Source organism: Cervus elaphus, chromosome 19 (genome assembly GCF_910594005.1).
Source record: "Cervus elaphus chromosome 19, mCerEla1.1, whole genome shotgun sequence".
NCBI classification, from domain to species: Eukaryota; Metazoa; Chordata; class Mammalia; order Artiodactyla; family Cervidae; genus Cervus; species Cervus elaphus.
In genome coordinates, this window is record NC_057833.1 from 41,016,446 (window position 1) to 41,030,693 (window position 14,248).

The 14,248-nt window shown below is 36.2% G+C and overlaps 1 protein-coding gene across 2 annotated transcripts in view; it reads left to right on the forward strand.

Moving 5' to 3' along the window:
- Nucleotides 1-14,248, forward strand: part of TPRG1 (tumor protein p63 regulated 1) — a 171,425-nt gene that overhangs the window by 83,611 nt on the left and 73,566 nt on the right. For both annotated transcript variants that reach the window (XM_043875115.1, XM_043875117.1), the window contains one exon: nucleotides 2,908-3,084. In XM_043875115.1, the coding sequence (XP_043731050.1) occupies nucleotides 2,908-3,084 (177 nt within the window). The remainder of the gene's footprint in view (nucleotides 1-2,907; nucleotides 3,085-14,248) is intronic.

The following is a 14,248-nucleotide window of genomic DNA, read 5'->3' on the forward strand; positions in this document are numbered from 1 at the left end:
TCTTTGGGAAGAAAAGGTGTGATTGAAGTCTAAATAAGTAAATATACCACCCAGAAGCTAGAGATGGTGGCCCCAAACTATTTATAAGCCTGTGTGTTTACTTGGATTCCGACTTTCCCGACATGAAAATTATGCAGAGTCTGTGTCACAGCAGAGCACTCCATGTTCCTAAAAAGAACTCTTTTTTCCCCCCTGAATCCATCCTTTACCTTTTAAAATAAATCTCATTATGGAGTGCTGACATTTTCAGTAAAACCTTCAACCAAAATCTGAGGATATTTTAGACTAAAAACAAGCCTGGTTTATTAGGCACAGCTTATAACTTGCTGCTAAGTAGATACAATCTATTTAGAGAAATTTATGTAGATAGCTGATAAAACATTTCAGAATCATCTTTTTCTGCCTAAGACAGAGTGTTAAACAGATTATCGAGAATTCTCTCTTCATTTGGTGGAGTAGAGTCTTGCAACATTGTTGGAGTGGATGGAAGCCATAGGACCAAGATTTAAACCAGATCTCTTGACTCTACAGCGCTAACTCTACCTCCATATTCTAGTTGAATGACTGTAGGTGTGACCTTCTTCCAAGGGAGGTGGGGAGATGCAAAGCTAACACTTGTACGTGCATAATGGCTAGGATATAATAAGGCCACAGCCTCATGGTTCTTTCTATGTCTGTTTCTCAATATTTCTTCCTCCTTCATTCCCCTTTTCTCTTCTTCATGTATTCTTCTGTTCCTCCTCCCATTGACTTAAATCCTAACTTTGTCTTGCCTGTCTTTGAACTATATTGAGGAAGGGCATATATTGGGTTACCCAAGGTCACTGAGTCACTTAAGTGTGTAAGTCGCTCAGTTGTGTAGACTCTTTGTGACCCCATGGACTGTAGCCTGCCAGGCTCCTCTGTCCATGAAATTCCCCAGGCAAGAATACTGCAGTGGGTTGCTGTTTCCCTGCCAAAGATAGTAACAGCTCCTTTACAAACCACTGATTGAGAAGTTTGCCCCTGAATCCTCTCCCCAAACTTATAAGATGAGTACTGGTACTGTATCCATTTCACAGACAAGGAATGTGATCTACAGACAGGCTCAATGTCCAATCTTACAAAATTTGTCACTAGTAGAGCTGGATGTTTTCACGCCCACATTCAGCCAACCCAAAGGCCTCCAAAAGACTTAGGATTGGCAATCAGTTATCAAAACAGATATTTATTTATTGCAGGCTATTTGACAGGAACAGAGTAAATAGCCCTGTACAGTCTCTGCCTTCATGGAGTGTGTGTGTTTGTGTGTGTGTGCATGTGTGCACACACACACACATGTAGGGATGATTCTTAGACCAGAATCACTGGAATTGCCCTAGCCTCTGTGTTTCAATGTCTGTTCTGACTTGTCAAGATTCACATGGTATCAGTTACTAAACCTCTTACATATCATTCCTTCTTACAAATGATGGTAAGAGCTGAAAACGAAAATGGATCAGAATGCTTTGAAAAAGGTAATGGGGATACAAGTTCACATAGGAGTTGAAGAAATCTTTGAATGAGGCATTCAAGCCATGACTTGGACACCGAGTTTTCTCAGCCTGCTGTGAGATGGTGCTGGGCAGACGCCAGACCATTGGATTTGATCCTGAAACTGAAAGGGTGCCATTTAATAAAGTCAACAGGGAAGTAACATCACTCCTTTTGTATTTTAAGAATAGTTCTGAGGTTCCATGTGAGAATGGATGGGAACAGGGTGACCAGTCTTAATCTTTACATTAGATTGATGATTTGTAGTGGGAATTCAGATATGTATCAGTCACAAATCATTCTTTTCAGTCTCTTGAAAGTAAAATGAAAGTGTCAGTTGCTCATTTGTGTCTGACTCTTTGTGACCCCATGACCTGTAGCTTGCCAGGCTTCTCTGTGGAATTCTCCAAGCAAAAATACTGGAGTGAGTAGCCATTCCATTCTCCAGGGAACCTTCCTGACGTAGGGATTGAACCTGGGTCTCTTGCATTTCAGGCAGATTCTTTAACATCTAACCCACCAAGGAAGCCCAATCATCCCTTCCAGTTTCTGAGGGAGACAAAATATGCACTGAAAAAGTTATAATACAAGTCATCATGCAGTGGTATATATAAAGGCTGCAGCAGACAGATAGCAAATACTGTGGATGAGAGGATTTTCAGACCATGCTCACTTTTTTAAAAAATCAGAAGCCATTGCTTTCACTCTTTCCTGTTCTCTCTGTTGAATAGATTCTTAACTCTCAGAAAATTTCGTTGCATACCTTGAAAGACTCTGAAATCTGAAGCAAATCAACTCAGTAAACACTTATCTAGTGTCTGCTTTGTCTTTGGTTAAGAATCATATTTCAGTCATTTCACTGTATTTCCACACAGGAAAATGAGAAAATGAACTCAGTATAATAGAATAACTTGGGCAGGGGTCAGTGAACCTATATTCAAGTCTCCATTTTATCTTCATTCAGCAATTTGACCTTTGAAGATTAGCATAAACCAACGCTTAGTTGTCCAGATTGAGTTGAAATTAAGAGATATTTTTCGTGTCCTCTGAGAAAGATGGGCTCCATGAAGGTTTTCTAGAGAACTGGGAAGATGTGGAGGAGCATGAATCAGTTGACTGCCAATGTGATACCATCTTGCTATTCCCCTGATGGAACCTGTCAATGATAATCATCTCTGAACTCTGCGGGCATAAAACATTTTCCTGTGATCCTCTCCCTCCCTCCTTCCTTGGTCATGGGGCCAGGACGAGAAAGAGGATGACTTTCTTCAGCTCCTCTTTCTTCCAAGGTGATAAACCTCATCATTTTTTGTGTTGGTAGAGATGTTTCAGTGAAGACGATTAATTTGGAAAGATTCTGCCATTGACTTTTCTTCTCTGTGGTGATTTTTACAGGATAGACCACTGGAACAATGAGAAGGAGAGGATTTTGCTGATCACAGACAAGACTCTCTTAATTTGCAAATATGACTTCATCATGCTTTGCTGTGTGCAGTTGCAATGGATTCCCCTGAGTGCTGTCTATCGCATCTGCCTGGGCAAGTTTTCCTTCCCTGCGATGTCACTGGACAAGTGAGTGTGAGGTCTTAGACTTGGGAAAGTGGTGCAGTGGGGGTGGGGCATGTAGGGAAAGCAGTCACAAAGTTCAGTTCACTACTGTAACCTGGGAGAAGCCAGGGGAGAACAGGGAAGCTGTAGTTGAATTTATCAAACAATCCTGAGTTCCTACTCTATGTCAGATATTCATGGATACAATTTTTAACATTTCACAATTTACATAGTACTTTAATATGAGTACCTGACAAGTGAATGGTTGAATGTAAAGTGGAAAGAGCTGCGGGAACGTGGAAGAAATGTTACTAACCTAATTCATATGACAGAGATCAGAGAAGCTTTCCTGGAGAAGCACTTGAGGCAATATTTGACTTGGGGTAGGAGTCAGTCACAGAAGAACAAAAGCTTAAGAGTATGCTAAGCAGAAGGAAGAGAGAAGTCAAAGAAATGAAGGTGGGAAAAAGTGAAATGCCTCTAGGAAATTAAATTATTCTCTAAAGTGTGATGGACAGAACCCATGAGAGCTAATAGCACTTCTTGAAAGAAGTCTCTTTAGAGATTTAGTGGAGGGGACATCAGCTGTCTTGGAGATATTGACAGTCACCAGGAGACCTGATGAGGTTTATGGCAGAGGATTGCTGAACTGAGTAAATTCCTGAGATGGGCTCAGAAGGAACTGAATTTCTTCGACATTTTAAGTCTGAGTCAGAGGATAGCCATCTTCCTCTGAACTGTAAGCTCATTGAGGGCAGGTATCTTTGATTATTGTCGTTGTTATTCTTTTAGTACCTGGTATTGGGTGTAGTATGTAGTAAGAACTGAAAAATCTAAAATTCTGAAAAAAAGCATAGGTTGATCAAGTGATTGGTTTTCTTTTCATAAAGCATACTATATCAAAGACCTGTTTTTTATTTCTTCTTTTCATGGATGCTAGAAACAATTGATTCAGTTCACTAACATTTTGAACTGGTGGATTTTTCAATATCATATGCACATTGTAAATATATATTTAACATCACAAAAATTAGTTACTGTCAGCATCTCTCTCCTATCCCAAACCTTAAGTTTTCCAGAATTATCTCCATAGGAGATAATCAACAGTTTCATGTTTTTTTTCCCTTTGAAAAATAGACTGTAAATATATAAGGATAAAATTGTCTTTTGTGAACATATGTATGTTTTTATATATTTATAATATTTATCAATGCAAATATTTATCACAAATTATTTTACAATGGGTACACATACCATAAAATGCTTTGCTTAAAGCTATTTTACCCAAAAATATACCTTGGAGACACTATTATATAATCACAGAAAGATTAACTTCAGTCTTTTTAATATTGCAGAATATTCAAATCCAATATATTTATCGAGCCCCATATTAATGGGCATTTAATCTTTTCTACTAAAAGCAAAGCAATGGGCTTCGCTAGTGGCTCAGTGGTAAAGAACCTGCCTGCCAATGCAGGAAACAAGGTTTCGATCCCTGGGTTGGGAAGATCTCCTGAAGAAGAAAATGGCAACCCACTCCAGTACTCTTGCCTGGAAAATCTCATGGACAAAGGAGCCTGGTGGGCTACAGTCTGTGTGATCTCAAACAGTCTGATAACAACAACAACAACAGGACTTTGCATAAGTATGCAAATATATTTGTAATGTAAATTTCCACAAGTGGAAATATGAGGACAAAAGTCCTGTGAATTTTAATGATAGATGCTGCTGAATTGCCTTCTAAACAGGTGACAGCTGGTTATGCTCCCATAAGTATTAACCCTTTCTCATGTACCCTCAACAAGATTGTGCTTTATGAAACTCTTTCTTAGCCAGTGAGATGAAGAAAAATATTTTTATTTTAATTTCCATCACTAGAATTTGAAGGAAGTGGAGGGTGTTTTTCTTATGTTAGAAAGTAGTTTTATCTATATTTCTGTGAACTGCCTATTTTTGGCCATACTACATATTTTTTTTTCTATTGAAACATTGATCTTAAAATTGATTTATAAGAGATCTTAATATATGAAGGTCCTGTTTATGCCATATATTATTGCAAAATTTTTTCCCATTTATCATATTTCTTTTACCTTTCCAATGCCGTATTTACTGTCTTTGAGTTTTAGGTTGTTAAACGTATCATTCTTCCAAGTTTCTAAGTTTATTTCTTTTTGAGAAAGGTTTTCTCCACCACTGAAATTACAAAATATATTTCCAAGTTTTCTTCTAGTGGTTTTTATAAATTTTTAAAAAAATATTTATTTGTTTATTTATTTAACTGTGCTGGGTCTTCAGTTGAGGCATGCAGGATCTTCGATCTTCACTGTGGCATGTGAGATCTCTAGTTGTGGCATATAGGATCTACTTCCATTACCAGGGTTCAGACCTGGGCTCCCTGTATTGAGAACATGGAATCTTAGCTATTGGACCACCAAGGAATTTTACTTTTAAAAATACTTAAATTTATGTTTCATCTGGAATTTATCTTAAGTAAGGAAAAAGATAAGCCATCAACTTTATTTCTTTATCCAGATGGCAGATTAGATTTCTCAATATCATTTATTCAATTCTCCCCATTATCAATAAATATTGTATTTTGCCATGTGTATTTGTGTTTATTCTGAGTTACCCATTTCACTTTAGAGTGCAAAATGCTTTTTAATTATTAAAGCACTTTATTGCCATTTTAATATCTGCTAGAGTTACTCCCATCTTATTAGTCTTCTGTTTTAAAGAATTTGTTTATTCAGGCATATTTATTTCTCCATGAGCTTACTTAATTTTTAAAAATTCTGTTGCTAATAGTATTTTCAAATATTAAATCAACCATTTAGTCTTAAGATAAACACATTTAGTTATAGTGTATGATCCTTTCTATATGTTGTTGAATTCAGTTTGCTAATATTTTATTAAGGAGTTTTGTGTCTATGTTCATGAGGATATTAGTCTATTATTTTCACTCTTTTGTAATGTCTTTGCTGAGTATTTCGGTTATGCTGGTCCCGTAAAAGAAGTTGGAAAGTGTTCCCTTCTCCTCTATTTTCTAAAAGACTTTATGTATAAGTGGTATTATCTCTTCCCTGCATGTTTGTTGAAATTTACAAGGGAAGTTTTCTGGGCCTGAGGGACAGTTTTAGATACTAAATGACTTTGTTTTATAAATACTGAGTTACTCATATTTTTCCTTCTATGGTAATTTTGGTAAATTTTATTTTTCCAGGAATTTGTTGTTTAAGGTGTTTCATTTAAAGGCAAAAAGTTGTTACTATTCCATTCTTATCCCTTTAATGTCTTCTTTCCTGATATCAGTGATCTGCAGTCTCTGTTTTCTTTCTGTGAAAGAATCTATTGATTTTGTTGCTTTTAATAAAAATATGCTTTTCACTTTGCCAATTATGATTGCTTGATTTCTAATCGATTTTTACTATTTTATCTTTTCCTCTACTTACTTTCAGTTTACTTTATTTTTTAACTTTTTGATTTGAAACTCTGAAACATTGATTTTAGGCTTTTCTTCTTTTATAATGTGAGCATTTGAATCTATAAATTTCCTTCTAATAGCTGCTTTTACTACATCTCACAGATTTTTGGGTATGTTGTGCTTATACTATCATTCAGTTAGAAATATTTTCTAATTTTTCTTGTGATTTCTTCTTTGACCCACAGATACTTTAGAAGTCATATTGACAAATTTCCAAATATCTTGAGTTTTTCTTGATATTTTAATATTACTGAATTTTAATTTAGAGAACGTAGTGTCTTTGACTTTAATCCTTTTAAATGCATTGTAGTGTGTTATTGCCAAATTCAGACTTAAATTGAAGAAAGTAGGGAAAATGACTAGACCATTCAGGTATGATCTAAATAAAATTCCTTATGATTATACAGTGGATGCGATAAATAGATTTAACGGACTAGATCTGATAGACAGAGTGCATGATGAGCTATAGACAAAGGTTCGTGACATTGTACAGGAGACAATTGTACAGGGATCAAGACCATCCCCAAGAAAAAGAAATGCAGAAAAGCTAAATGGCTGTCTGAGGAGGCGTTACAAATAGCTGTGAAAAGAAGAGAAGCGAAAAGCAGAGGAGAAAAGGAAAGATATATCCACTTGAATGCAGAGTCCAAAGAATAGCAAGGAGAGATAAGAAAGCCTTCCTCAGTGATCAGTGCAAAGAAATAGAGGAAAACAATAGAATGGGAAAGACTAAAGATCTCTTCAAGAAAATTAGAGATACCAAGGGAACATTTCATGCAAAGATGGGCTCAATAAAGGACAGAAATGGTATGAACCTAGCAGAAGTAGAAGATATTAAGAAGAGAAAGCAATAATACACAGAAGAACTGTACAATAAAAATCTTCATGACCCAGATAATCATGATGGTGTGACCACTCATGTAGAGCCAGACATCCTGGAATGTGAAGTCAGGTGAACCTTAGGAAGCATCACTAAGTTAGTGGAGGTGATGGAATTCAAGTTGAGCTATTTAAATCCTAAAAGATGATGCTGTGAAAGTGCTACACTCAATATGCCAGCAAATTCAGAGAACTCAGCAGTGGCCTAGGACGGGAAAAGGTCAGTTCTCATTCAAATCTCAAAGAAAGGCAATACCAAATTACTGCACAGTTGCACTGATCTCACACACTCACAAAGTAGTGCTCAAAATTCTCTAAGCCAGGCTTCAACTATACGTGAACCATGAACTTCCAGCTGTTCAAGCTGGTTTTAGAAAAGGCAGAGGAACCAGAGATCAAATTGCCAACATCTGCTAGAAAAAGCAAGAGAGTTCCAGAAAAACATCTATCTCTGCTTCATTGACTATGCCAATGCCTTTGACTATGTGGATCACCATAAACTGGAAAATTCTTCAAGAGATGGGAAAACCAGACCACCTGACCTGCCTCCTGAGAAATCTGTATGCAGGTCAGGAAGCAACAGTTAGAACTGGACATGGAACAACAGACTGGTTCCAAATAGGGAAAGGAGTACGCCAAGGCTGTGTATTGTCACCCTGGTTATTTAACTTATATGCAGAGTACATAATGAGAGACACTGGGCTGGATGAAACACAAGCTGGAATCAAGATTGCCGGGAGAAATATCAATAACCTCAGATATGCAGATGACACCACCCTTATGGCAGAAAGCAAAGAGGAACTAAAGAACCTCTTGACGAAAGTGAAAGAGGAGAGTGAAAAAGTTGGCTTAAAGCTCAATGTTCAGAAAACTAAGATCATGGCATCTGGCCCCATCACTTCATGGAAAATAGATGGGGAAGCAGTAGAAACACTGGCAGACTTCATTTTTTTGGTCTCCAAAATCACTGCTGATGGTGACTACAGCCATGAAATTAAAAGACGCTTACTCCTTGGAAGAAAAGCTATGACCCAACTAGACAGCATATTAAAAAGCAGAGATATTACTTTGCCATCAAAGTTCCATCTAGTCAAGGCTATGGTTTTTCCAGTAGTCATGTATAGATTTGAGAGTTGGACTATAAAGAAAGCTGAGCACCGAAGAATTGATGCTTTTGAACTGTGGTGTTGGAGAAGACTCTTGAGAGTCCCTTGGACTGCAAGGAGATCCAACCAGTCCATCCTAAAGGAAATCAAGCCTGAATATTCATTGGAAGGACTGTTGTTGAAGCTGAAACTCCAATTCTTTGGCCACCTCATGCGAACAGTTGACTCATTGGAAAAGACCCTGATGCTGGGAAAGATTGAAGGCAGGAGGAGAAGGGGATGACAGAGGATGAAATGGTTGGATGGCTTCACCACTCAATGAACATGAGTTTGAGTAAACTCCGGGAGTTGGTGATGGACAGGGAGGCCTGACATGCTGCAATTCATGGGGTTGCACTGGGTTGGACACAACTGAGTACTGAACTGAACTGAAAGAAGAGTGTTAAAATCTGCTCTTATTGTGGGATTGTCTCTTGTTTCTTTAATTTAATTTTTTTTTGCTTCATGTATTTTAAGAGTCCGTGTTAGATTAATACACATTAATGATTAGTATGTCTTTTTGATGAATTGAGCCTGTTTTAATTATGAAATGTTATTTTTTATCTCGGGCAATATTCTCTCTAGTACTCTATATCTCTTATTATTATAGGCACTATCATTTTATACTTATTTTTTCTTAGTATATATTTTTGCATTTATTTTCTTTCTCTCCATATTTAGAATGCTTTTCTTTTTGAGATCATAAAATTGAGTCATACTTTTAATCTGTTCTGATGGTCTCTGCTTTTTAACTGGAGTGTTTAGTCCCTTCACATTTTATATAATTTTGATATGATTGAAGCTAAGGCTACCTTAACTTGTTTTCAGTTTCCCTCTTCTATTTTTTATTTCTTTATCCCCTCCTCACTGCCTTTTATGTTGCAGTTCTCATGCATGTTACTTTTATTGCATTTCAAACCCCAAAGGATAATACTATAAATTTTGCTTTAAGAAATCATATGTATTTCAAAGAAATTAGAAAACAAAATTATCTTTTATATTTATGCATGTTTTCAGTTCTTATGCTCTTTATTTGTTCCAGAAGATTCAAGTTTCTCTTTGATATCATTTTACTTATACATGAAAAATTACTTTTTAGCATTTCTTTGTAATGTAATTTACTATGAAAAAGTTTCTTATTTTTTAAGGGGTGGGGAGAATCATTTTTAGCCTTTATTCTTAAGGAGTATTTTCTTTAGTTAGAGGATTCTGACTTGACATTTTTTTCTTTCAGCTTTCTTAAGATGTTCCACTGTCTTCTGGCCTCCATAATTTCTGAAGAGAAATCCACTATCATTTGAACTGCTATTGCCCTGTATATTCTCTAAATGCTTTCAAATGTTCCCTTGATCTTTAAATTGCAGAAGTTTTACTATCATGTGCCTACTCCCTTGAGTTATGCTATAAATTCCCAGTTTCATTACATTGTTTAGAAAATGTCTTCTCTATTATTTCTACTCTTTGGAATTTACTAAATATTTTTACATTTCAATACTTAATTTATATCAACATTTCATAAACACTTGAGTGTGCAGCCTTTCCTTTTTTGTGTGTAGAATTTGATAAATTGCTCTTATATATCCATTATCATTATACTATTTGTGTTTTGTCTGTCTTTGCCTATTATTTATTAGTCAAATTTTTTGGCCACTTGATCTGTCATAGACTGAGGAGGAATTAAATTTTCCTTGATTACAAGTCTTCTTCTTTTTTGTGTTTTTACTTTGTGTCTTTATTTTATGAATGTTTGTGTTGTCTTGTTTGATGTAGGAGCATTTATAGATGTTGAATCCTTATTTTAGATTACAATCTTTTCAGAGGACCTCCTTTAATTTTTTGCTTGTGTTTGATCTTGTCTGCTGAGTATAGTGAAGCTTATGACCATTTTGTTTGAATTTTCTTCATATATTTCTGCCTGATTTTTACTTTAAATTTTTGGGGTTTATTTTTCGATGTGTTCTTGTATGCAACATATAATTGAATTTTACTTCATGATCCAACCTGAGGGTCTTTTCTTTTAATTGGTAAGATTAGCCCATTTATACATATTAATATGACTGTTACAGTCTTAGTTCTGCCATCTTGATTTTTGTATTATTGTATTTTTCTAAATATATTACCATATTTTCTGTATTTCCTTTGCTTTCCATTGAGTGTATTTTTCTCTAAGCAAGAAAGTTTATAGCTTTTTTCTACTAGTGACTATAAGTGACTTTTTTCTACTAGTGACTATAAGTTATAGCATTCTTAATTCTATCTTTTTTGAATATTATCTGTTTGTTTCTCAGTAATAAACTCATTTATATTAGCAATCTACTTTTCATTTTTTATATTTCCTTATCATTTTTTTACAAATGCTTTTTAAATTATTAAAATATGCTAACACATTTACAAGAGACCTGGAAAATACAGAACAAGGCACATGTAGTTCTACTATATATTACAATTACTTTTTTAAATAGAAAAATTAAGATTTTTAGTTGAAGTTTCAATATCAAACTCTCAAAAATTAATAGAATAAATATACAGAAAAGTCAAAGGATATAGTACCTGAAAAACACTATGAACCAATTCAATATAATTAAGATTTATATAATTTTCACACGTCAGTAGGATAAAAATTCTATTCAAGTTCCCAAAGACTATAAACTAGGAGACACTGAAATGTATCCAGTTCATAAGATCAGGTGCAAGAATTTGATGGTCATTTTAAAATATCTTTTGATATTGATCTCTAACATAATTCCACAGTGACAAGAGAACAGACTGTGTATGATTTCAATATCTATCATTCATTTTTAAAGTTGCTTAAGATTACCACTATTAGTTATGTTTATGTAAAAAGTGTGCTTCCACTTGATATGCCATCTTCATCAGCGTATACTAAGTCTCCATTGTGAAACATAAGAAATCTACATATTCATACTCTCCTCACATCCTCTCATCCTTTACCTCTCTTCTTTCATTAGTCTTCTCGGAAAAATTTCATTTTTTATGGCATGTTTTATTTTATTTCCCATGAGGCATCCAATTATTACCATAGAAAGTTGGTGTAATTCCAGCCTTCCTAATTAACTTGTGCAGTTTTATTCAGATTTTCATTCTGGGGTTAGAGTAAGAAAGCTTGTGCTGGCAGCTGGCATGTTGTTAAAAGTTAAAGGTCTTTCTCTGGGACCCTGGGGTAGAAACAGTGTGATGAAGGGATGGTTTTTAAAGTTCTGCTCAGTTTTTTAACAAATATCCATGGTAGAGTTCTGGACTAGGGGTAGAGTCCTGGATTTCAGATCTAATTTTACAATGGTTAACTTTGTTTCTCATCTATCACAAAGTCATTCATATGTCACTTTGCTTCATTAATAGCTTTATTGCAAAGTTCTGATGAGATGGTTTGGAAGTATTTTATAATATGTCTCAGAGATATCAGGTGTTAACAAGTTCTGATTTTTTCCCCAGATACAAGTTTTTGTTAGAATGGAACTAAGTAGATTAATTTGATTGTTACCTTTATTTCCAAGTCAGTCGGCCCTTCTTGATTGGACATTGTCACTAATTTAAGTCAGAGGTCAGCCAGTAGCTGGCAGGAAAAGGAAGAAGAGGCAAGAGAAAATCAGCTGCTAAATAATCTGAAACTGGCTCCAGAGGAAAGCCTGAACAGGTTGAGCAAATTGTTTTGTTATAAGAAAATGCAAATGACTTAGCGGGCTTCCCTGGTGACTCAGATAGTAAAGAATCTGCCTGCAATGCAGGAGACCCAGGTTTGATCCCTGGGTTGGGAAGATCCCCTGGAGAAGGATGTAGATGGTAAAACTGACACTGTTTATTTACCAAGAGCTCTTACCTCCCCTGTGCCATTTGACCTTCAACACCAAGAATAAATAGTACAGACTGACTACATTTTAGAGATGAGAGATGTGAGACCAGGAGGGGTAAGCAGGGATTCAGGCACCAGCAGCTATTTAATATTAGATTTGGGTTTCAAAATCACTTCTTCCAACTTCCCGTCCAGTGTTCCTTTCTTTTAATAAATAATGCTTGATCTCTTTTTTTTCTCTCCCCTCCCCCAACTCCTCCCTTCCCCTTCCCATCCCCTGCCTTCTCTTTCCACCCCTGTTTCGCTCCCTTTCATCTTGCCTCTGTATTTTTTATCCTCCCTCCTTCCCTTTCCTCCTGTCTATTCCTCTGGGTGAAGACTGCCTCTCTTGTTAACATAGCTTCTTCTCTTAAGAAGCCACGGAGAGGTCTTTTGGAACTTAGCAGAACATGTGCCAGCATATCCCTTATACCAGTGCTTACAAAACAGAGTTGTTTTGTTTTAGTCACTGTTTTGCCTTTGGCTTAATGTGAAGTGAGAGGGTGTTGGGAAGAGACAACTAGAGGCTAAAGATCATTTATGTGTGAGATGAAGGAAGATATTCTTTAGCTTAGAGCATTCATCAGACAGAAAACCAGGAAATGATAAAATGGCTTATCTTACAGGGTAACTGCCTTAACCAGTTGCTAGTACATAGCTTCTGTTATTTTCTCTTATCTGAGATGAGAACACTAAATCTTATTTCTATCATAATTGGATTCATTCCCAGATTTTAATTAAAATTTAATTTGTATAATCTTGTATCTGTAACCTGTTAGAAAAGTGAAGGAGGGAGAGGAAGACTCCATTTCTATGAAATTAACCATAAGGTTAAACCATGACCAATCTTAGCCACACCAATTATCTTACTGTCTGAATTTAGACAACACACTTTAATTCCTGGTCTCTCAATTTCCGATCTATAAGATGTCAATTATAAAATTCCACATCAGTCCTAACTCATAGGTCATGATAGATTTAAATGGTGGATGTGAAAGTGTTTTGTAAATTGTAAAGTATTAAAATAATCATTACTAAAAGAGTTCTAAAAATCCACATTTACTTGATAATGCTTCCATTTAAAAAAATATGCCCACAAGAGATAATGATGAGGAAACTGAGTGGTCAAGTGACTTTTATGTTAACATGTAGGTACATGGTGTGTGTGTGTGTGTGTGTGTGTGTGTGTGTGTGTGCATGCGCTGAGTTGCTTCAGTCATGTTCGACTTGGTGGGACCCTATGGACTGTAGCCCTCCAGAATCCTCTGCCCATGGGATTCTCCATGAAGGAATACTGGAGTGAGTTGCCATGCCCTCCTAGAGGGGATCTTCCTGACCCAGGGATTGAACCCACATCTCTTATATTTCCTGCATGGGCAGGCAGGTTCTTTACCACTAGCACTGCCTGGGAAGCCCATGGTGAGGTCTGAAACATGAGATCCTCTAATCTCAAATCCTTTATCACGCAGGTAATTCCTACTGGCTATCAAATGCACTGTAATTTTTGTGAAGAAATGGCCTCCATGTCATGACCTTTGCTCCTATCTGAAGTCTGTAATGAGGAGTTAAGAGATTAGATAGCCTAGGGCTTAGAGAGTGGGTTCTGGAGTCAGGCTGCCTGGGAGCCAAACCTAGATCTGCTCTGGGTGGCCTAGAGCAAGTCTCACTACAATCTGTGCCTCAGTCTCTTCACTTGGAAACTGGTGAGGGTAATAGCATCTATCTCAGTCTATGTTAAAGATTAAATGAGATAATACATATAAAATTTTAGAAAAATATGTGGTGTGTAATAAGCACTTGAAGGATGTGAGCTTCTGTAATAAGTTTGGGAGA